The 21519-nt window shown below is 43.2% G+C and overlaps 1 protein-coding gene across 6 annotated transcripts; it reads left to right on the forward strand.

Annotated features, from left to right (window-relative positions):
- The first annotated feature begins 4144 nt into the window (after nt 1-4144).
- slc35a2 (solute carrier family 35 member 2) lies at nt 4145-21094 on the forward strand. Of its 6 annotated transcripts, none has more exons than XM_054789814.1 (10): nt 4145-4581; nt 7515-7697; nt 10072-10223; nt 10639-10761; nt 10838-11382; nt 12753-13584; nt 18614-18744; nt 20380-20492; nt 20557-20619; nt 20861-21094. In XM_054789814.1, exons 1-6 carry the CDS (start codon nt 4512-4514, stop codon nt 12778-12780), a joined length of 1101 nt encoding a protein of 366 aa, XP_054645789.1. In that variant the 5' UTR covers nt 4145-4511; the 3' UTR covers nt 12781-13584; nt 18614-18744; nt 20380-20492; nt 20557-20619; nt 20861-21094. The 6 variants fall into 6 exon arrangements, with proteins under 6 accessions (XP_054645789.1, XP_054645795.1, XP_054645810.1 ...); XM_054789835.1 differs by having other exon boundaries at nt 4148-4581; nt 10838-11480; XM_054789828.1 differs by having other exon boundaries at nt 4151-4575.
- Nucleotides 21095-21519: the final 425 nt, after the last annotated feature.

Here is a 21519-nt window from a genome sequence, read left to right on the forward strand (position 1 = left end):
CATCGCCCGAACTTAGCTGTCGCGTTCCTGGAGGGTGAAAAAAATTAATCACCGCTCGTAACCACGCACAAAATGGGAAAAAAACACGAAAACACGGGCGTTGTCCTAGCGGTGCACCGCTGAAGCCGGCGTTGCTTTAGCGTTGGTTTAACGGCAGCAAACGTTGGTTTAGGGGTTGACGCGAGCCTTGATAGAGTGGCGTTCTGCGCATGCGACCTGGTGGCAAACTCATGAAGTGCTGGAAGGCTTGTGGATCCTCATTCCTCAGCTCCACCATCAGCTTGTCATACTGTCCATGTTCACGCCTTCTCAGTATCCACTGCCTGACCCACACAACTCTGTCTCTCCTTCTTCTCTCTCTTCTCCTTCTGTCAACAGCTTGTTGCAATCTGAGTAGGTTCTGATTCTGCTGCTGGACTAGTGCACCAATCATAACAAGTCTCTCAGCATCCATGGTAGTACACTTTTACTGTAACTTTGAGCAAATTTGATATAACTGAGGTCTACACTCAACGGCTATTCCAAATGGGCTCCTGGTCCATTTCTCCCCATATTTATAGCCACATTCTGGTCCGCCTCCGACACCTCCATACCAAGGGCAAACCAAAGTTCATCACCGCAATGGATCGCTGCTTCATCGCTGCTTCAACGCCTGACACCGTTCCAGCAATCCCGTGTCCGCTCGTAAAACGCTTACAGCCGCTCCACCAAAGTTTCTGCAATGTTTAATCACCGCCCGGGCAAAGCTGGCAAAGCAGCAGTGGTCCAGCGTTCAAGATTTCTGCGTTGGCGTAGCGGACCCAAGCGTCCACGAACTTGCATCTATCGGTGCCAAACTTTGACTGGGTGTTGTTGGAGCAGTGATGAACTTTGCCGTGGCGGAAAATTGCCCGCTCCTCACCGCTCGCAATATTTTGTGCAGCTCAAAACCTTCGGAGCAGTAGGAGGGACCATCAGCGGTGGCCGAGCGTATACGGCGTTGCCTTAACGGGGGCCAACTTCTGTTAAACAGTGGTGAACGGTTACGAGCGGTGATGAACTTTTTTCACCGCTCCAGGAACGCTACAGCAAAGCTCGGGCGGTGTGACCGGGGCTTAATGCACTGTGAATGAATTGATTGGCTGCGTAAGTAAATACGTACCAACAGGCTCTCATTATTGGCTGGACAGTGTTCGTGTTTGTGTTGTTACCCGATTGTAGTCGCCTGTCACTTAAGGAGTTGCATTGCAGAATAAATGATGTGTTATTTTATTTACATTTCAGGTTGCTGCGCGGCAAGGATTTCTTGTGCGCTAAGGACACAAGATCAGTGCGCAACTGCGCACGCGCGCAGCTTAGAGGGAACGTTCATCGGCACCGTTGAACTCTAAACTACGTGGAAGGGGCGTCACGGCTGACCGCACGAAGCCATTGTCGGCCATCTTGCGTCACCCAAAAAAAGCACACACACATACACGTACATGTATCTTCATTCACTACATTTATTATGTTTCGGTATAAAAATGAATACGAATTAACAAAAATTCCATTGAAACAGAGTAAATTTACTCCTCCCAAATGTCAAAATTTCCCTCCAGTTTAAGTTTTTTCCTACCTCTATGGTGTGAAATTACAATGCATAACAAGTCAATTTCAGTGTTCACAAGGTATTTGTTATGATAAGGATCTACGTAGTATCAAAGTTAAATGCTAGCATACCTTTAGAAGATGATCAGGAAAGTCAAATATTGTTGGAACTGCATTTTGTTGTAACATCTAACAGTCTGGCCGGTCCTGTCGAAGTTCTCCTCGGTGAAATGACTTGAACAGAGTTGGGGTCTGGCTGCAGGAATCCACCCGTCTCGCTGCATAGTTACTACCCATTGCTTTAGGAGCTGAGCATTGCAGTGTGGAAATCGAAAGGAGAATAAGGGCTCATTTACAACTACTTAGATGAAAAGATGCTTACCGATTTAAAGTATCTATTTTTTTAAACTATTTTTATTTAACTTTAATTCCTGCTATTTAATATTACAGACAAAAAAACTGCGCTTAGAAACGCCTGTATTAAACACCAAATATTATTTTTGGTGTTATAAATTATTTGTATTAAAGTGTTACTGTAATGGTGAACAAATTATTAATACAGTATGTCGCAGAACGCGTCAATCGCAGTCGGCTTTCTTGTTTTGGGTGAAACAACATGGCGACTTCTATACTTCCGGTGGCGTCAGGCCTCTATGGTCAATCAACGCGCAAAAAAAAATAAAAAAATACTTTTTCTGGTGTCGTTGGAGAGTTTCGTGGTTATTCAAGCAAGTATTGTTCTGCAGTTTCTGTTCTTACTGAGCAGCAGCGGGGGCTGCTGAGTGGTCCGCCTCGCCCCGAAGCAGTCACAAGGGGTCAGTGCACTGTCAGGTCCCGCGGCACACTGAGATATAGTGGACAGAGCTCTACGCATCCATGAATCACGCGAGACGCGAGGTGCGATTCCGCCCGGCTGGATCTCACCCTGTTTTACATAGCGAGATCTAAAACGTAAATGTTTCTTAATCGTCATTAAATTACGACTCATTACACTCAAGCCTCATTCCGTCCTGGTCCTGTCAGTGTGTCAGAACGTGTGATGGAAGCAATGTTGTGTGATCAATGAAACAAGTGGGCCTAACGACAGGATAAAAGGTGGACGCTGGAGGCAAGTCTGGATGTAATTATTACGCTGTCTAAAGTTTGAAAGGCGCTGGCCGAGATAATATCAAATATTAAAATTATTTTATTTTGATGTGTGTGGACAATAATGGATCCCATTTGACTGATTTAATTTTTAAAACATAATGAAACAGAATGGCATTATATGAAAAAAATGGCATATGTACTTTTTGAAAATAAAAACACTTTTTTGTTTCTTTACTTTATTTGCCTTTTATTTAACCTACATATGTGTCAGATCATTTTGCCTGACCCTGGACTTGTTTTTATTTCTGTCATGTTTTGACAGAGGGCCGCACGGTGGCCTATTGGTTAGCATGTTGGCCACACAGTCAGGAGATCGGAAAGATCTGGGTTCGAATCTCCGTTGGGCATCTCTGTGTGGAGTTTGCATGTTCTCCACGTGTGTGTGTGGGTTTTCTCCGGGTACTCCGGTTTCCTCCCACATTCCAAAAACATGCAGGTGAGGTTAATTGGAGACTCTAAATTGTCCATAGGTATGAATGTGAGTGTGAATGGGTTTGTCTATATGTGCCCTGCGATTGGCTGGCGACCAGTCCAGGGTGTACCCCGCCTGTTGCCCGAAGTCATCTGGGATAGGCTCCAGCATACCCCCGCGACCCTAATGAGGAGAAGAAGCGGTATAGAAAATGGATGGATGAATGCATGGATGAGGTTCTGTGATCTCATTCATTTCAATTCTATTACAGTTAGTTGAAGTTTTTGCTTTACAATTATTGACAATGTCAGTGATTTCCTTTTTAGTTACATCAGTGAGAAACATGGAATTAGGATTCCTATCTATGGTATCATTCCATTCATTCATTGTCGACAATTTTGGAATTCCAGTTTTGGTCCAATATTTTTAAGTAATATTTCTAAACATTTCAAGTACCTCATTCATATCATTCTTATTAGTGTTTCCAACCATAAAATAGTGAGGGTAGCCTGCTTATTAGTGCTGTTCCTTATAGTACTATTTAAAATTTAAAGTTGCTCTAATGTTATTTTTATTCTTATCTAGTAATTGAATAATAATGTTCCGTCTTTCACACTATCAAGATTGTTGTCGACTTATTTTTATATGTCTCATTTTTTCTGCTTCTTTAGTTTGTTGAATGATACATTTCCTGTATAATGTATTCTTCTTCTTGCAGGCATTTTTTTTGTAATTTTGTCATCCATGGCTGATTATTTTTCTTTTGCTTCTTGGACATTTCTCGCCAGGGACAGTTCAATTTTGATGAAATGATGGACAGTTTAAAATTAAAAAAAACAAAAATTACATTTATTTGTAGTTCTAAACGTAATTAAGGTGTTTTTACTCACTTTTTTGTCTCTCCTACGAGGTTATGCTTTTTTTCCTACAGTTTCACATCATAGCCCAAAGATATGCAAATTCGAAAATTGCGCCATCTGGCGACTTCTACGACTGCCAATAGCTACTTTTTTTTTTTTTTGCTGAAAAAGTGCATGCGCAGAAGCGATCGTGTTTCCGGTCCGGCTGGTGTGGTGACAGCGTCCCACGATCGCTTCTTCGTCTTTGCTGTAGGCTGAGAAAGCAATAGAAGCAAAGTCAGCAAACACATCAAATACGCGCCATAGTTTGGTCGTCTCCTGTCCGTAGCCGAACACTGCAGCTGCTCATCGAGCGTCCTCCCAGCAAACCCGGTGGGTCCACCAGCAGTTCCGCGGCCCAAGTTAAGACACTGCCTCCTGGATCCAACATTCGGCGGTCAACCCAAGCTAGGACGCGGGGTTGGCCCTCCGGTTGGCTTCACGCCGTCAGCAGCTAGCAAGTTGGCTGTTAGCTGGGCGTTAGCATGGCCGGGGGAAACCAAAACCAGGTGGCCGAGGACAAGACGAAGACACAGGGCCACAGTGAAAGTACGAGTAAGCGATGCCCGTGCCTGGACTGTGTTACCATGCCTCGTTTCCTTTTGGAGGCTTGGTTTTCAGATAGAACCAATGTTAGCATCCTTCTACTTGATACAAGCTTAAACAGTAGAATGTTTCCTACTAGCTACACAACATTAACAGTGTTGGTCAATTACTACAACTTTTCGTTTTGACGAGTTGCTAAATTTAACCGACCACCTGAAGCTAACCCTATAACGCCAGAGCTAGTTAAGTGAGCAGGTGCTGACGTGGAGCTTCCTCCTCGCCAGGTAATGTTTGTTGTATCGCGCGCGCACACGCACCAATGAATATGTGCTTGTTGCTAGTTGTGGCCACGCTGACATTCAATGACAGGTTTGAATTATCTCACAACAGGCACAATAATCTCCAACATAAGCTACTGTTGTGGCCGTAACGCACGCCAAACTAAAAGTCCCCTAGCACCGGAACACACAGTAACACACAAGCGCGAGTCTTTGTTTATGTCTTAAATGGCTTATTTACTTTTATGTTTAGAATATTGGCTAAGACGAGTGTAAAGGTGACCATATGGGTGGTATTTCATGTTGAGAGGGCTCAAATAATAGCAATATTACAACATTTTGAAATTTGTAAAATGAAGTCTGTGGTTAATTCTATCTGATAAAGCATGACTTGAACTTTTAATTTGATACCTCATTCACTTCTCTACCCCAAATATTAAAGAAGTTAGAGCAGATATTATACCGGAAAATTGTACCTTTGGTGCCCATTGCTTTAACGTTGAGTCAAGACAAAAGGTGTGGTCGACCCACGGACCTTGGCAAGTACAACCCTGCTACAAAATATATAATAACTTAGGCTGTCAACACCTGTTGACAACATCAAAGTTTATAGAGAAGCCATTTACATTTTTGGATCATCAAAGTCCAGGGAAGTCCGTGCCGTATTTTTCCTGTATATGCCTCACACTGCAGTGCAGCAGCGCGCTGCATATTTGTTTTCACCCCACACTAACCACAATGCAAACACTACATGTAGTATTTCCTGGCAAAAAAACATAGTATTTAGCACAATAACGTTGAAAACCGTACTTAGCAGGAATTTTTAGGACTATTTAAAATTAAAAAGGTAATCTAATCTACAACCCCTGGCAAAAATTATGGAATCACCAGTCTCGCAGGATGTTCATTCAGTTGTTTAATTTTGTAGAAAAAAACAGATCACAGACATGACACAAAACTAAAGTCATTTCAAATGGCAACTTTCTGGCTTTAAGAAACACTAAAAGAAATCAAGAAAAAAAGATGTGGTAGTCAGTAACAGTTACTTTTTTAGACCAATCAGAGAGAAAAAATTATGGAATCACTCAATTCTGAGGAAAAAATTATGGAATCATGAAAAAAACAACAACAAAAGAATACTTCAAACACACCACTAGTACTTTGTTGCACCACCTCTGGCTTTTATAACAGCTTGCAGTCTCAGAGGCATGGACTTAATGAGTGACAAACAGTACTCTTCATCAATCTGGCTCCAACTTTCTCTGATTGCTTTTGCCAGATCAGCTTTGCAGGTTGGAGCCTTGTCATGGACCATTTTCTTCAACTTCCACCACAGATTTTCAATTGGATTGAGATCCAGACTATTTGCAGGCCATGGCATTGACCTTATGTGTCTTTCTTCAAGGAATGTTTTCACAGTTTTTGCTCTATGGCAAGATACATTATCATCCCCAAACGCCCTTTCAATTGATGGGATAAGAAAAGTGTCCAAAATGTCAACGTAAACTTGTGCATTATTAAAGATGTAATGACAGCCATCTCCCCAGTGCCTTTACCTGACATGCAGCCCCATATCATCAATGACTGTGGAAATGTGCATGTTTTCTTCAGTCGTCTTCATAAATCTCATTGGAACGGCACCAAACAAAAGTTCCAGCATCATCACCTTGCCCAATGCAGATTCGCAGTTCATCACTGAATATGACTTTCATCCAGTCATCCACAGTCCACGATTGCTTTTCCTTAGCCCATTGTAACCTTGTTTTTTTCTGTTTAGGTGTTAATGATGGCTTTCGTTTAGCTTTCCTGTATGTAAATCCCATTTCCTTTAGGCGGTTTCTTACAGTTCGGTCACAGACGTTGACTCCAGTTTCCTCCCATTTGTTCCTCATTTGTTTTGCTGTGCATTTTCTGTTTTCAAGACATATTGCTTTGTTTTCTGTCTTGACGCTTTGATGTCTTCCTTGGTCTACCAGTATGCTTGCCTTTAACAACCTTCCCATGTTGTTTGTACTTGGTCCAGATTTTAGACACAGCTGACTGTGAACAACCAACATCTTTTGCAACATTGCGTGATGATTTACCTTCTTTAAGAAGTTTGATAATCCTCTCCTTTGTTTCAATTGACATCTCTTGTGTTGGAGCCATGATTCATGTCAGTCTACTTGGTGCAACAGCTCTCCAAGGTGTGATCACTCCTGTTTAACTGCAGACTAACGAGCAGATCTAATCTGATGCACGTGTTAGTTTTGGGAATGGAAATTTACAGGGTAATTCCATAATTTTTTCCTCAGAATTGAGTGATTCCGTAATTTTTTCCCTCTGATTGGTCTAAAAAAGTAACTGTTACTGACTACCACATCTTTTTTTTCTTGATTTCTTTTAGTGTTTCTTAAAGCCAGAAAGTTGCCATTTGAAATGACTTTAGTTTTGTGTCATGTCTGTGATCTGCTTTTTTTCCACAAATTTAAACAACTGAATGAACATCCTCCGAGACTGGTGATTCCATAATTTTTGCCAGGGGTTGTAATTCACTTTTCATGGTCATGTCTAGAATCAATTAAACGCAATAAATGAGAGTTTACTGTACTTTCACCTTCTGCAGACAATCATAGTACTTCCTAAGATGTAACACTGTTTTGTTGTGATGTGTGTGTGTGTCAGTAAACAACAGGTTGAAGTACATTAGTCTGACTGTGCTGGTGGTCCAGAATGCCTCGCTCATCCTCAGCATCCGTTACGTGCGCACGTTGCCGGGTGAGCGCTTCTTCACCACGTCGGCTGTGGTCATGGCGGAGGTCTTCAAGGTGCTGGCGTGTCTCCTCATCATCCTGTTGCAGAGGAGACGTAAGTCACATGACCCCCCTGATACAGTATGTCCTCAAAAACCCCTTTTCTACCGCAGGAACTTTATGAGGAACATTGCTATTTACCTGGCTAGTTTAAAATACCCCCCGTTTCCACCAAAATCTACTGAGATTAGGGTTGTCCGATATTATCGGGCCGATACCGGCATAAAAACGTGATATCGGCATGTACGTCAGTATCACCGCCATATTGGATGTGGCAAGGCTGTGCTGTACGTGAATACAATGGAATATACTTCATAAAATGCCTTTCTACAAAGAAATTTAAGTTAATGCCTCTCGTTTGTACATTTACACACGCATTAATATACTTGGGAAACAGTTATACACCAAAAACCATGTACTTGATCTTCTCAGATGGCTAAGATAAGAACTTTATTGATCTAACACAGTAGTAATTCACATTACATCAGCTATAGAGCACAAAGTAGTGACGAAAAACCATACTCTGTGTGTGTATGTATATGTATATATTTATATTTATGTATGTATATACAGTATATGTGTGTATACATATGTGTGTGTATATACTCTATATATATACACGAGGTCCCCAACTAACGAACACAATTGGTTCCAGACGACCGTTCTTAAGTCGAATTGTTCTTAAGTCGGAGAAAAGGTAATAGTACCAATGATATAGGTACTACATGTACGTGTATACATATACAGTATATGCGTATGTATGTAAATATGAGTTTGGATGCAGTAGTAATATTAAACGAGGATAATTAATAAAAAAAAACAATAATAAAAATGATATGATACGTAATGATAAATGTTATTTACCTTTGAAGAGGAGTGGTCGAGCATACGTCGTTGGTGGTAATGGTGGAGGAGGAGTTCTTGAAAAGTATTGAGAGTATTGTTACTTTACAACAATGTTACTCAAGAATAAGATATGTGATGTTACACATATCGGTACCGGTTGATATCGGAATGGGAAATTGAGAGTTGGACAATATCGTTTTTCGGCAAAAAAGCCAATATCAGACATTCCTAACCGAGATAAAAGGTTTCCTCTCGGGACTGAGCTTCTTGCTGGGGCTTGCGGGTTGCTACCTGGACAGCGGTAGGCAGGCATACGGCCTTGTTCAGTGGACAGAATGTGTGCTTGTTGACCGCTCTTCGCGAGGTGAAGGCACTGATATGATAATAATTTTTTGGGGAAATGTTCTCGTGATCGACCGGCAAAGTCCCAAAGATCGACTAGTAGCTCAAGATTGACGGGTTGGCGATCCCTGTTTAAAACAGTGTGCCGCTACAAACTTCTTATCTACTTAAAAAAAAAAAAAATTTTTTTACAAGCTTCATGTCAATATGCAAAGCTACGAGAAGTGGATGGACTCTTTTGACGTATTTGCAGAGGAATATATCGAGTGGGACTTTGAGACGGCGATTTAAAACAACCGAATCTGTGGAAGAATAGCCGACAAGCTGGTGGAGCTAAATGTTGGACATGGGTCCTAATAAATTGGTGAAAAGCTGATGAAACTGAAGCAATAATGTAAGAAGATGAAGAACAGCTTCAGTGGGTCTAACCACTGTATTACTGTACCAACAAGCGGTATGACCAACTCGGCGTACTGCTGCAACAAAGTACTCTGCAAACTCATTGCTAGAGGATGTGTGGCGAAATGGAGGAAGCAGTAAGCAAGTGGGATGAAGGTAAATCATATAAGATATTCACTATTTAGTTGGTTGCATGCTGTAACAGTATTCATTGACTTGTCATTTGGTTACAATCCGAATGCTAACAGGCTACTACTAAATCTACAGCTGGATGTTTTCGTGTTGTTGACTTGAGCTCAGCACTGATAGTTGTTCTTTACGTATTGTTATTTATAGATTAAATGAACCATAAGGACTCGTGTGACCCTCATGAGATCATCATTCACAGAGAGGACTGTTGGACACTGTGGACTTGCTAAGAAACCCTAACCCTTCACTGACTTCGTGTAAAACTCAGCACTTTGTTTTTAAATCAACTTGTTTTGTATCTTTTTTTCTTTGTATTTTATTTACTGCCAATTTAATAAAAAAAAATCCGGACCTAATATTGACTGTTTATTTACACAGCCTAATTAGAATAAACTACCCTGAAGTTTAAATTGTGGTGGAAACGCAAACGCCCCTGTACTTTTCTTGAAAAACGGGCTATTGTAATGCTGTGTACTGCCAGCAGAGGGCAGGAAGAACAGCCTCAGCAATCAATCATTTAAGGATAACTTGGATTTTCTGTGTGTTTCTCTTTGATAAGTGGCCATCCATCTTTAAACAACAGAGGGCGTGTTCTTCACAACAATTATTTCTTAGTTTAAACCCGTAAACAGGTTTGTCTCTCTCTCCATCAGTCAACGTGAAGGGTACAGCGGCCTTCCTGGTGGATGCCATCTTTGTTCAGTACAAGGACACGTTGAAGTTGGCAGGTCTGTCGCTCATCTACACACTACAGAACAACCTGCAGTACGTCGCCATCTCCAACCTGCCCGCTGCCACCTTCCAGGTCAGAGGTCACCACATCAAAAGCATAATTGCACTGTTACATAGATATATGCTGTAATAACCACCACTGTGATCAATTGACTTGCATCATACAGTATGTTATACATGTTATTGAACAGCTACATTGATACTATAATCAAGTAACATGCTAGTGTGCAACATGTGCAACTACTACTAACTGATGAAGATGATGAGGGTCATGGTGAGCGTGGCATTATGATGATGAGGAGGTGATTGTGATTATTGTGATGTGACAAGGATTATATGGTGATGATGGTGTTACTGGGGGTGAGGAGGGTCACGATGAAGATGATAGAGATTATGGCGTTGATGAGGGTTATGGTGATGTGATGGTCATACTGGTGTTGAGGAGGTTGATGAAGATAACGATGATGATGATGGTGGTGTTTTGTCAGGTGACCTACCAGCTGAAGATCCTGACCACAGCACTGTTCAGCGTGTTGATGCTGAAGAAGACTCTGACCAGAGTCCAGTGGTTGTCTCTGCTGCTGCTTTTTGTGGGTGTTTCCATTGTGCAGGTAGGCCACGCCCCTGTCTTCTTACAGGTTGTTGGGTCTTCCCTCACTGCCATGCCGTCACTGTGTTGGCCGGCAGGTGCAGCAGGGTGGAAACGAGGCGGAGCACGCCAATCAGAACTACGTGTCTGGCCTGGGTGCGGTGGTCATCAGCTGTTTGTCGTCGGGATTCGCCGGTGTCTACTTTGAGAAGATCCTGAAGCGAAGCTCGGCGTCCGTTTGGGTCCGTAACGTACAGCTGGGCATCTTCGGCATTGCGCTGGGCATGCTGGCACTGTGGTGGAATGACGGTGCCGCCCTGAGCCAGCGCAGCTTCCTGTCGGGCTACACAACCATGGTGTGGTGCGTCATCTTCAACCAGGCGTTTGGAGGCCTCCTGGTGGCTGTGGTGGTCAAGTACGCTGACAACATCCTCAAAGGCTTTGCCACGTCCTTCTCCATCATCATCTCCACCATCATGTCCATCTACCTCTTCGCCTTCCACGTGGACCCACTGTTTGCCGTAGGGGCAGGGCTAGTCATAAGTGCCGTCTGCATGTACAGCCTCCCTAAAGCTTCGCCCAACCTCAACTCGTCTTCCGCCACAATGAAGGACCGCACCCAGATGGAGGCCTTTCAGACCAAGTCAGTGCTGGTCAAATGACCCTTGACCCCTCCTACCCCATCTTTCTCGCTTTCTCAAGCTCACTTCATGTCTGCTGTCAAGAAGTCAGAGATCATAAGTAAGCTTGGAATCTTCTCACAGCATGTCTCCTGACCTGACATTTGCTCTTTAACCTGACTGACTCCTCCCCTTCCTGTGTTCCTCCGCCCAGCTAACACACTAACTACGCTGAGCACACCAGGAGGCAGAAATCCCAAAGCTCCTCCCTCCACCTCGCTGCCTTACACTTTTATTGATCACTGATTATGCACCAGTCACGCACTTTGATTTCACACACTGATATGAATGAATTATTGATTGTGAGTGAGTCTCCTTGCTGGAGTTGACCGGACGTACGCTAACATGATGGTGAGAGCGGCCATGTCTGCAGACAGATTGTTGTGATTGGTGCCTTCTCATCTGTTTAAAAAAAAAAAAAGCCATATGATTGTGTCACATGACCAGGCCAGGGTGTACCCGCCCCCGCAATCATCGTGAGGATAAGCACCATAGAAGATGGATGGTGTCGCAAAGCCATGTGGCCGCCGTTCCTTTATATTTGTTTGCATTCTTTTGGACAACCACCAGCCTCACCACCACCGTTTTGAATTCCTAGCTTAGATGGCAAGGTGTTTCCGATCACGTTTTTTCTTCCTCGTCCAGCTTTGTTGCTTCGTTCGTCTTTGTTGATGTTGATCTCAAGACCTCCCATGTGACCTCTTCCTCTCAAAGTGTCCAATCAGGAGAAGACATGTAAAAAAAATATCTTTTGTATTATCATAATTGTGGGTGAAAAAGACCAGCCAGTTTCAGAATGGAATAATATTTATGATCATTATCACCATCATAATAAAGATAAAGTGTTTTTAAATAATGAAGAACATTAACATTTATGAATACTTGATTATCTGATCAGTTGGACGGCTGCAGCACCCCTCCCTGGTCACAGAAATCCTGTAAGGTGGTCTTGGGACAGTTGGCTGGAATTTGGGTATTTGGGTATTTGTGGAAGTTGTGGGAATTAGGACTTCAGTTTGTAATGGTTGGATTTGTATTTTTATATATATATATTTATACTGTATATACATACGCATATAAAACTGGAAGTGGATTCAAAGTTGTCACCTTTTTCCTGCTTTTGAGGTGAGGAAGGGTCGGCGTTTGAGACGAACCATCCAGGTGTCACTCAAGCAAATACAGTACTAAGTTATACAATAGCAGTTTTCGGTCGTTTTGTGATATTTGAGGATAACTGGGCTGTAAATATAATCTAACATCCAACAACGTGTAAAATATGACTTCGAATGAATGAGCTCACATGACTGTAACGTTCTTCCTCTTCATCGTTCAGGTGTGCCACGAAGCAGAAAGGATCTTAAGAGGAAGAGTGCCAGCACACCGAGTAACTTAAGTGGGCGGAGGCAGGACGGCTCTCTTGACATGCTACCTGGCGACCTGTCAATCATGAGAGCTCCGCCCCTCCTATGACATGTTAAATTAAGCTGAAGCTTGTATTGCGAAAGTCCTCATCAGCTGTTTTTTTTTCAGTAACCGATTTTGTCCAAACATTTGAACTACTGTTGTGTTTATTCAAATAACTGCAAAGAAGACTCATAAAACCACCGCTTAAACTTGATCGAATGGAGCTCCATGGTAGCTATCGAGATCCTGTACGCTGCCTGCCTTATAGGATGGTAACTTGGACACATAAGACACCAAAGCATACAGTTTGTAAGTACATCGAACTTTGCTTGTCAGGGCTAGACAAAGTGCAGTATAATTGCTAGTATTGCCAGTGTTTTGTAATCCGAGCTCTCACGTTGCTGCTTTTCCCCTCCTTGACGTCATTTGTTGTAAATGTTTTTTTCTGGTACATGACGTCGCGCTGCACGCAAATAAACCAGCCTGGTCACAGGTCACGTGCTTTGACAGCCCAGAAAGAGGAAATAACATTACTTCCTGTAAATCCTGTAAATGAACTTCAGTTGGAAAGAGCCGCCGTTGGACTGGACCACAGAAAACATGGAGGATAAGTCGTCTCATTTTATGGTGGTCTACGTTGTTTGACTTGTGTTGCGTTCTAGTATGGAAGAGAAGGCAAAGGAGGAGTAACAGGAAAAGGAACGCGCTTTAAGGAAGGAAGGAGATTAGGAAGAGAGCTGAGGCTACAGTATGTCACATAAGTGAGTACACCCCTCACATTTCTGCAAAAATTTGAAATATTTTTATGGGACAACAAAGAAACGACACTTGATACAATGTAAATTAGTCAGTGTACAATGAATGCCAGCCAGTGAGGCGCTGCACACGTAAGTGTATGTTGGTAAACCTCACTCCCTCGGTCCTAAGAGCTGTGCTGAATGCTGGACAGTCTGGGCTTTTGGCCCAACGGTCAGCACTCTCGTTTCCCATTCCAAAGCTCTTGTGTTCGAGCACCGGCGTAAGCAGTGTGAAGCAGGCGGTCATCACCTGTCAGGATTAAAAATACAAAAATGAATAACGTAAAATAAATATGAATATTTGTCATTTTAATTGTGTTATGTGTATTTTCTGTATGATTCCAATTAATTGCTGAATTAGAAGATTTCCTGATCAAATACATGGCAGAATCCTACAGTGAGGCCTCTGTCGCAGTGCAATACGTAGCCGGAACGCAATCGGTTCAAGTGGGTTCTATGCATGTGCAGAACTCGTCTCCGGTTGGCCTATTTTTCGGTGACATTTTTTTTTCCCCGCAATCTATGCCATCCGTCAGTCTATTTTACGGTAGCAATATACATCCCCGTTCCACTACCAAAAACGTTAAGATGAAGGAATTGATACCATTGACTGGCCCCCACGTTCACCTGACCTAAACCCAATAGAACACCTCTGGGACATTATGTTTAGGTCCATCCAGCGCCGCCAGGTTGCTCCTCAGACTGTCCAGGAGCTCATTGATGCCCTGGTCCAGATCTGGGAGGAGATCCCCCAGGACACCATCCGTAGTCTCATTAGGAGCATGCCCCGACGTTGTCAGGCATGCGTACAAGCACGTGGGGGCCACACAAAATACTGAGAATCATTTTGAGTTGCTACAATGACATTTTAGCAAAATGAACCAGTGTGCTGCATCATTTTTTCACTTTCATTTTTGGGGTGTTTTTGATTTCCCCCCTCTATAGGGTGATCATTTCCATTTCTATCAAATTATGTGGCATCATTTTGTTACTAATACATCACCCACTTATTATCAGGAAAGATATTCAAGATCATTTTTCCCCCAGTTTAGATCTGATGTGTTTTTGAAGTGTTCCTCTAATTTTTTTGAGCAGTGTAGTTGTTTACATTGAAATATAACTGCATTTTATGTGTTTTATTCTATTTATTTATGTATGTTACACGTAACTGGATATGACGTTTATGTCTGCACTACGTGCATTGCGTAAGGTTTTACGTAGCTCAGTCTTAGTGGATGTCATTAGACGATAGAAACATCCGCATACTAACAAAGTTTTTTTTTTTTTTTAAAACAAGAGTCACTTATAAAATAACCTCCCCAAAATATTACATATATTAAGTATGGCTATTGATCATTTATGTTCATACATTTAAAAAATAACTACCACAGCACGTGATGTCACAGAAGCGCTGTTGTAAAAATTAGCTAAAGGAGGAAGTGACGTAACCTTGCACATGCACGGAACCGATTGCGTTCCGGGTGCGTATTGCGCAGTGACAGCCACCATAAGCGTGGCTTCCCGGTTTAGCGTGCAAGCCCCGACTACCGTCTGAGAACATACCGAGTCGGGTCATGACAGCTGCAAGTTTGTTTGTCAGTATGGCACCAATAATACATTGCAGAAACATATTATGATGTTTGTATGTATGATGACACACCATGATTTTCTACAGCCTGTGTAACGTCTCTAATGTAAATGTGACATCATTATTCTTGCTAATCGGACAGTAAAATACAGAGAAATGTCAAACGGGAGGCAACTTGCAGTACTGATGCATCCTGTATGCATCCCAGTGGCGGTTCTAGCTATGGCTCACATGAGCAATTGCGGAGGGCGGCATTCTCTAGGGGGCGCCGCGAAGGGGGGGGGAAAGAAAAACAAATCCTATTTACTAATACTCACCTATAGCATCACTTTATGTACACCACATGTGACGGTTCGGCTGTGCCGGGTTTTGGATTTCAATATGCAGAGTCGAAAATACACAGCGAAACTACAAAAGTACAACATGAAACCTCCCGGAGCTAGTTGCGGGGAAAATGAATGAAAGCTAAGGATACTACGGTTAACACGCTAGCAGGAAAAAATGACTCAAATAGCTGCACAAAACGTAGGCAGAGGAAAAAAGGGCTAAACTAGGTCACTGCTGAACACTCAAGCAGGAAGCCATTAACAGTAAAACACTCACCACTGCAGGGAAAACACAACTGCAGGGAACTAGCATACACAAGGCAAAAACAGGACCACAGAGTAGTAACACGAAGGACTAGATGCTGGGAAGAGCAGGTAGCTGGCGTAGAGTTGACGACAATCTGGCAGTGGCATCGAGTCTGGCTGCAGTTTAAGAAGGGCAGCCGGTTAATTGTCTGCAGGTGTGCCCAATTAGTCCCACCTGCAGACTTAGGGGTGTGCTGCAAAGAAACACAGCCAGAGGGCAGCAGCGCAGCACACTGAACATGACACCACATTATGGAACGTACAGTAAGGGATCAAATAAGCTAAGTTACTTGATGGCTATTGACTAACTGCTGTTCATTTGTTTTCTAGATAGAAGAGAAATTCACGTTTCCAGCAGCTCTGCAAAACTAATAAATGTAATCACTTTTTTTTTTAAATAAGAGTTTTAATTGTGCAAATGTGGATTTAAGTCAAATGCGTTGTCAGGAGAGCTTGTGAAATATTTGGCGCATACTTTTGCTTATTTCTTAACATATTTTGTAGGCTTTTGTGGCAATGTATAACTTAATACATACAGTATAGTTTTTAATTAATTACATTAATTAATGTAATTAATTATTTTTAAAAAAACTTGGCTTTGTAAAGAAAAACTAGTAGTTTGAATTTGTGTCGGGGGTGGGGGTGAGAGTTGGGGGTGGCACAGCTTCAGTCCTCCCAGGGCGTCATTCCAGCCACAACCACCACTGGTAACGCCACACATTCAGTCCACACTTTTCACTCACAAAACTGCCCTTTCTCATTCACATATGTAAAAAAAATCTCTCCTCTTGTTCTTCTGTTTGCACATACTTCGACACCCATCCATCCATCCTTCCATTTTCTATACCGCTTATCCTAGCTAGGGTTGCGCGGGTGTTCTGTAGCCTCTCCGACAGCCACTCCACCTTTTTTTTTTTTACTTTGGCTTGGTGAGTCGCTGTTGCACTGCCCATTTCTTTTGCCATAATACATTGTTAGCAAGCAGCATTAGCTATACGCTAACCTGCAAAACAGCAGCATGTACTACATAACGCGCTGTCAATTAATGTGAATTGATTGTCTGTGGAAGTAAATACGCGCAAACAGGATCTTTTCATTGGCTGGACGACGTTCATCATTGTTGTTCCCTGTCACTCACCAAGTTGCATTGCAAAATGGTACAGAATAAATTATTATTATTATTATTATGTGTTTATTTCATTTACGGTTCAGGTTGGAATTTATTTTGTGCGCTGCATGGATTGCGATTGCGCATGCGTGCAGTTTACAGGGACCATTGCTGGTCACTGGAAGCTCAACATGGCAAAGAACTCTCTGAGGATGTGAAAAAATGATTTGTTGTGTTGTTCTACATAAAGCTATTTTAGGCTTTAAGAAAATTGCCGACACCCTGAAACTGGGCTGCAGGAATGTGGCCAAGACCATAAAGCACTTTAACAAGACAGCTTCCACTCAGAACAGACCTTGCAATGGTCCACCAAAGAAGATGAGTGCACGTGCTCAGCGTCATATCAAGAAAGAGCGATAGATGTACTTGATTCATCTCCAAGAGAAATACACATTTCCAGCAGCTCTGCAAAATAAAACATCCAAGGCAAGACAAGAGAGATAAGAAAAGAAAGCTAAGAAATAGAATCAGACTAAATAAATACTGAACAGATCACTTCAGATGTATAGTGCAGTAATACATAATGAGGTAATCATCGTTCCCCCAACATGTGTTGAAAAGCCGCATGTTGTGGGGGAGGAATGATCTGCTCAGTCTACCAATGGAGCAGGACAGTGATAGTAATCTGCCACTGAAACTGCTCTTCTCTCGGGAGATGATGCTGTGCATTGGATGATGCTGGTTGTCCACGATGGAAAGAAGCCTCCTCAATGTCCGTTGCTCTGCCACAGATGTCAGGCTGTCCAGCTTCGTGCTGCCAGTGGTCAGACCATACGCTGCAGTCTGCATCAAATTGGCTGCATGGCTGTCATCTCAGAAGGAAGCCTCTTCTAAAGATGATGCACAAGAAAGCTTGCAGAAAGAAATAGATTACTGGAACCACGTCCTGTGGTCTAATGAGACCAACATACATTTATTTGGTTCAGATAGTATCAAGCATGTGCAGCAGCATAAAAGTCAAGTGTGTCTTGTTTACAGTGAAGCATGGTGGTCGGGGCTGCATGAGCGTTACCAGCACTGAGGATCTACAGTTCATTGAGGGAAAATAAATGTCAACATGTAGAATTTGTGACATACTGAAGCAGAGCATGATGCCCTCCCTTCATAAACTGGGCCGCAGGGCAGTATTCCAGCATGATCAGGGCCCCAAACACAACTCCTAGACAACCACTGCCTTGCTAAAGAAGGTGATGGTAAAGGTGATGGACCTAAACCCTATTGAGCCTCTGTGGGGCATCCTCAAATGGAAGGAGGAGTGCAAGGTGTCTTACATCCACCAGCTCCATGATGTCATCATGGAGGCCTGAAAGAGGATTCCAGAGGCAACCTGTGATGTTCTAATAAAGTCCATGCCGAAGAGAGTTAAGACAGTGTTGGAAAATAATGATATCCACACTAAATATTCACTCATTTTACTTGCTTTGTTGCCAGCGGCTTAGGCAGAGTTAATTTGATGGGATAGTACATTTACAGCTTGTTATCCAAGCTGTACACTGACTACATTGTATCCAAGTGTCATTTTTTTAGCGTTGTCTCATGAAAAGATATCAAATATTTGCAGAAATGTGAAGGGTGTACTCACTTTTGTGACATACTGTACATTAGCATTAGCATTGGTGACCTGTCAACAACATGAATGACATGTACGCCGTGGTCAACAAGCCCAAACAACCCCGCCCACCAGCAGAAGACCACGCCCACTCCAATGTAGCCCCGCCCAGACGGGCAGGAAATAGGTACGTTGATGGCTACAGGTGAGCTAAGCGCCCTGTTTGCTGAATTATGCCACCGCGTCACTGGCTCCGCCACCTCCAAACCCTCTTGCAGAGCTTCATGTGCAAAAATTCTAACCTCATCAATGGTGACACAGACTGCAGAGTTGTGATTGGCCGGGTTTTTGTAGTACATCATTTCCATTTTGTCCCTCCAAGCAACAAAAGTACGCCAAAACAATAAATTAGTTCCAGCTCCAACACAATCGGGATATCACTTGATTCGTTATTAACATTCAACGTCACCTCGCTGTTCACATGCATGCCCGCCACTGTGGCCATTCATGCAGTCAGGGAACGGCTGAAACAAAACTCCAGCCTACAGGACAGAATCAACGTCACTTCAGACCAGGTATGCGATTTACCTAAACTGCCTTCGGAATACTTACTTCCAATTCAACAAATGTTTCCACAAGCAAAAACAAACCCAGCTGTGCCGCGTACTCACCGGTCTCCCCCGTTGTGGAAGAAGTGCAAAGAAAAGCACTGGACCCTTTTAGAAGCCCGGCCACTGGTTCAGATATGCTGACGACACATGGGTCAATAGTAAAACCGCATCAACTCTGGACAGAAACATCTGATTCACTCAGGAAAACAAAGAACGCGTTGCTGTTTTTGGATTGCGGGGTGCGGGCGGCGAAGGAGGGACCTCAATATTTCATAGACCTCAATACTGGGGTCTATGAAAAACCTACCCACACAAACCAGTACCTGCTGTTTGACTCCCGTCTCCCGCTAGAGCACAAGCTAGGGGTTATGAGAACCTTCAAGGACAGAGCACAGAAGATTCCCACCACCGACAACGGAAGACAGAAGGAACAAACAGACATCAGCAAGGCTCTTTCTAACGGTGGCTATCCTAACTGGGCCTTTGACAAATCCATCAGGAGAAGAATAGCCTCTACACCTGAGCCTAAGGATAGAAAGAAGAGGCGGAATGTGGTGGTCCCGTACGTGGCTGGTTTGTCCTTCTGAGAAGGATTTTCTCCGAAGATCACATGCCGATGCATTTAAAGCCCACCAACACCCTCATACGAAAGCTGGTTCACCCCAAGGACAAAATCCCAAGAAGCAAACTTAGTCATGTTGTTTATGCAGTACAGTGACCCCTACATTGGAGAGACCAAACAATCCTTTCTTCCAGCCCAGAGTCAGCTGGGAGTCGAACAACCTATTGCTATGCAGGACAGTTGTTCACCAGCAACACTGGGCCACCATAGCAATGAACCTATTGAGACCACCCACATCCACCACATCCATTGGACACATCCACCGGGGTCATAAATAGAGAATCTCCACATCTAAAATTTTTTAACTGAAGCCTTTTGGACGAAAGGTGAAAATGTCTTCAAAAAAAAAAGAAGAGGTCAGTTGCCCTGATTGAACCTTTGCAGATAAATACCTAGTCCATGAGGGTTGTGGTTTCTCAGTCTTAGGAAACAGCGCCCCTAGTGTTTTGGCAGAGAATTGCAATTTACATGCTCAGCCCCTGCCGAAGATCTATCACAGGATGCTGTCAGAAGGGCCATCATAGTGACTACGCTGTGGCATAATTCAGCCTTAAGTGGAGTGCTCACAACGCTGTCCCATGTCCTCTAGCGTCTCCCATCACTATGACAACGACCATCTGCCGCTCTACAGCGCTATTCTGCCGCCGCAGGCCCCTCACGCCCGCCCCATCCATGATGCTGAACCAGCTTTAGCAGTGTCAGGTAACTGAAATGTGTCATTTAAACTAAATATTGACACTGACCTTTAACCCTGGGCCTTTTCCAGATACACACCTGTCGTCCGTAAACAATGATTACGAAGATTTGTCCACCTCGGCGACACATCTCGGTCAGTAACTTCATTCCAATTACCATGTACAATTTATTTCTATGATCTTGCTCAGTAATGTAAGCTAGCAGCTAGCTCACTCTTAGCTAGTCGTTAGCGTGTTTCTGATCGTCATGCTACAGTGGCGCTCGCTGCAGCCACACTAGCAATAATAATAATTGTCATTTATCAGCATGCTAATGTCAGCATTTAGACCGGACTAACAATGTCATATGGTTACTTTATTCATGTCGTGTTTTAGAATTTAACCATCGCGTTCAGAAGCCAAAAGGACCCAGAGCGCCACCTATTGGTTGGACCTGCCTGGAGGGATGAATCCATGGATGGGACCACCTGTACCCCCAACTGGACTTGTTTGGACCAAAGTCTGGTTAACTTTGACAAAACATGACACGAAAAAAATGTTTACTTCAAAAGTGTTTCTTTACAATGTGACATGATTCTTTAACAGCGCAGTAAAAGTCTACAAAATGGGTTAGCTTTCTTCTTGTTTAAATACATCTTTTAAACCACCAACCCGTCGATCACGAGCCACTGGTAGATCTTTGGGACTTGGCCAGTTGATCGCGAGAATTTCAGAAAAAAAATGTATTGTGCCCGCCCCTGTGCGAGAGTGACCAACAGGCATGCATTTTGACCCGCCCGTACACCTCACCGCCCTCCAGGCAGCAACCCACAAGCTCCAGCCAGAAGCCCAGTCCCCAAAACCCGGCCGGAGATACTAGTACACCGGCTCCCCTAGCCACATCGCGCAGAGTGAGGTGCAGAAGGGTCAAGCGAGAGGGAGAGAGGGAGTGACAGAGCACAGCGATGTGCTTTTTACAGTACAGTGGAACCTTGGTTAGTGTCAATAATTTGTTCCAGAAGGTCTGACTCAGACGCTAACCAAATCAATTTTTC

This window comes from Dunckerocampus dactyliophorus, chromosome 1, assembly GCF_027744805.1.
Source record: "Dunckerocampus dactyliophorus isolate RoL2022-P2 chromosome 1, RoL_Ddac_1.1, whole genome shotgun sequence".
In the NCBI taxonomy this organism is placed as follows: domain Eukaryota; kingdom Metazoa; phylum Chordata; class Actinopteri; order Syngnathiformes; family Syngnathidae; genus Dunckerocampus; species Dunckerocampus dactyliophorus.

Bases quoted from the DNA above. Each gene is read 5' to 3' on its own strand.
- slc35a2 (XM_054789814.1), top strand. From the start codon at position 4,512: ATGGCCGGGGGAAACCAAAACCAGGTGGCCGAGGACAAGACGAAGACA. The intron at 10,224-10,638 runs GTCAGAGGTCAC...GTGTTTTGTCAG, and splicing joins TGCCCGCTGCCACCTTCCAG to GTGACCTACCAGCTGAAGAT. The intron at 11,383-12,752 runs GTCAGTGCTGGT...TTCATCGTTCAG, and splicing joins ATGGAGGCCTTTCAGACCAA to GTGTGCCACGAAGCAGAAAG.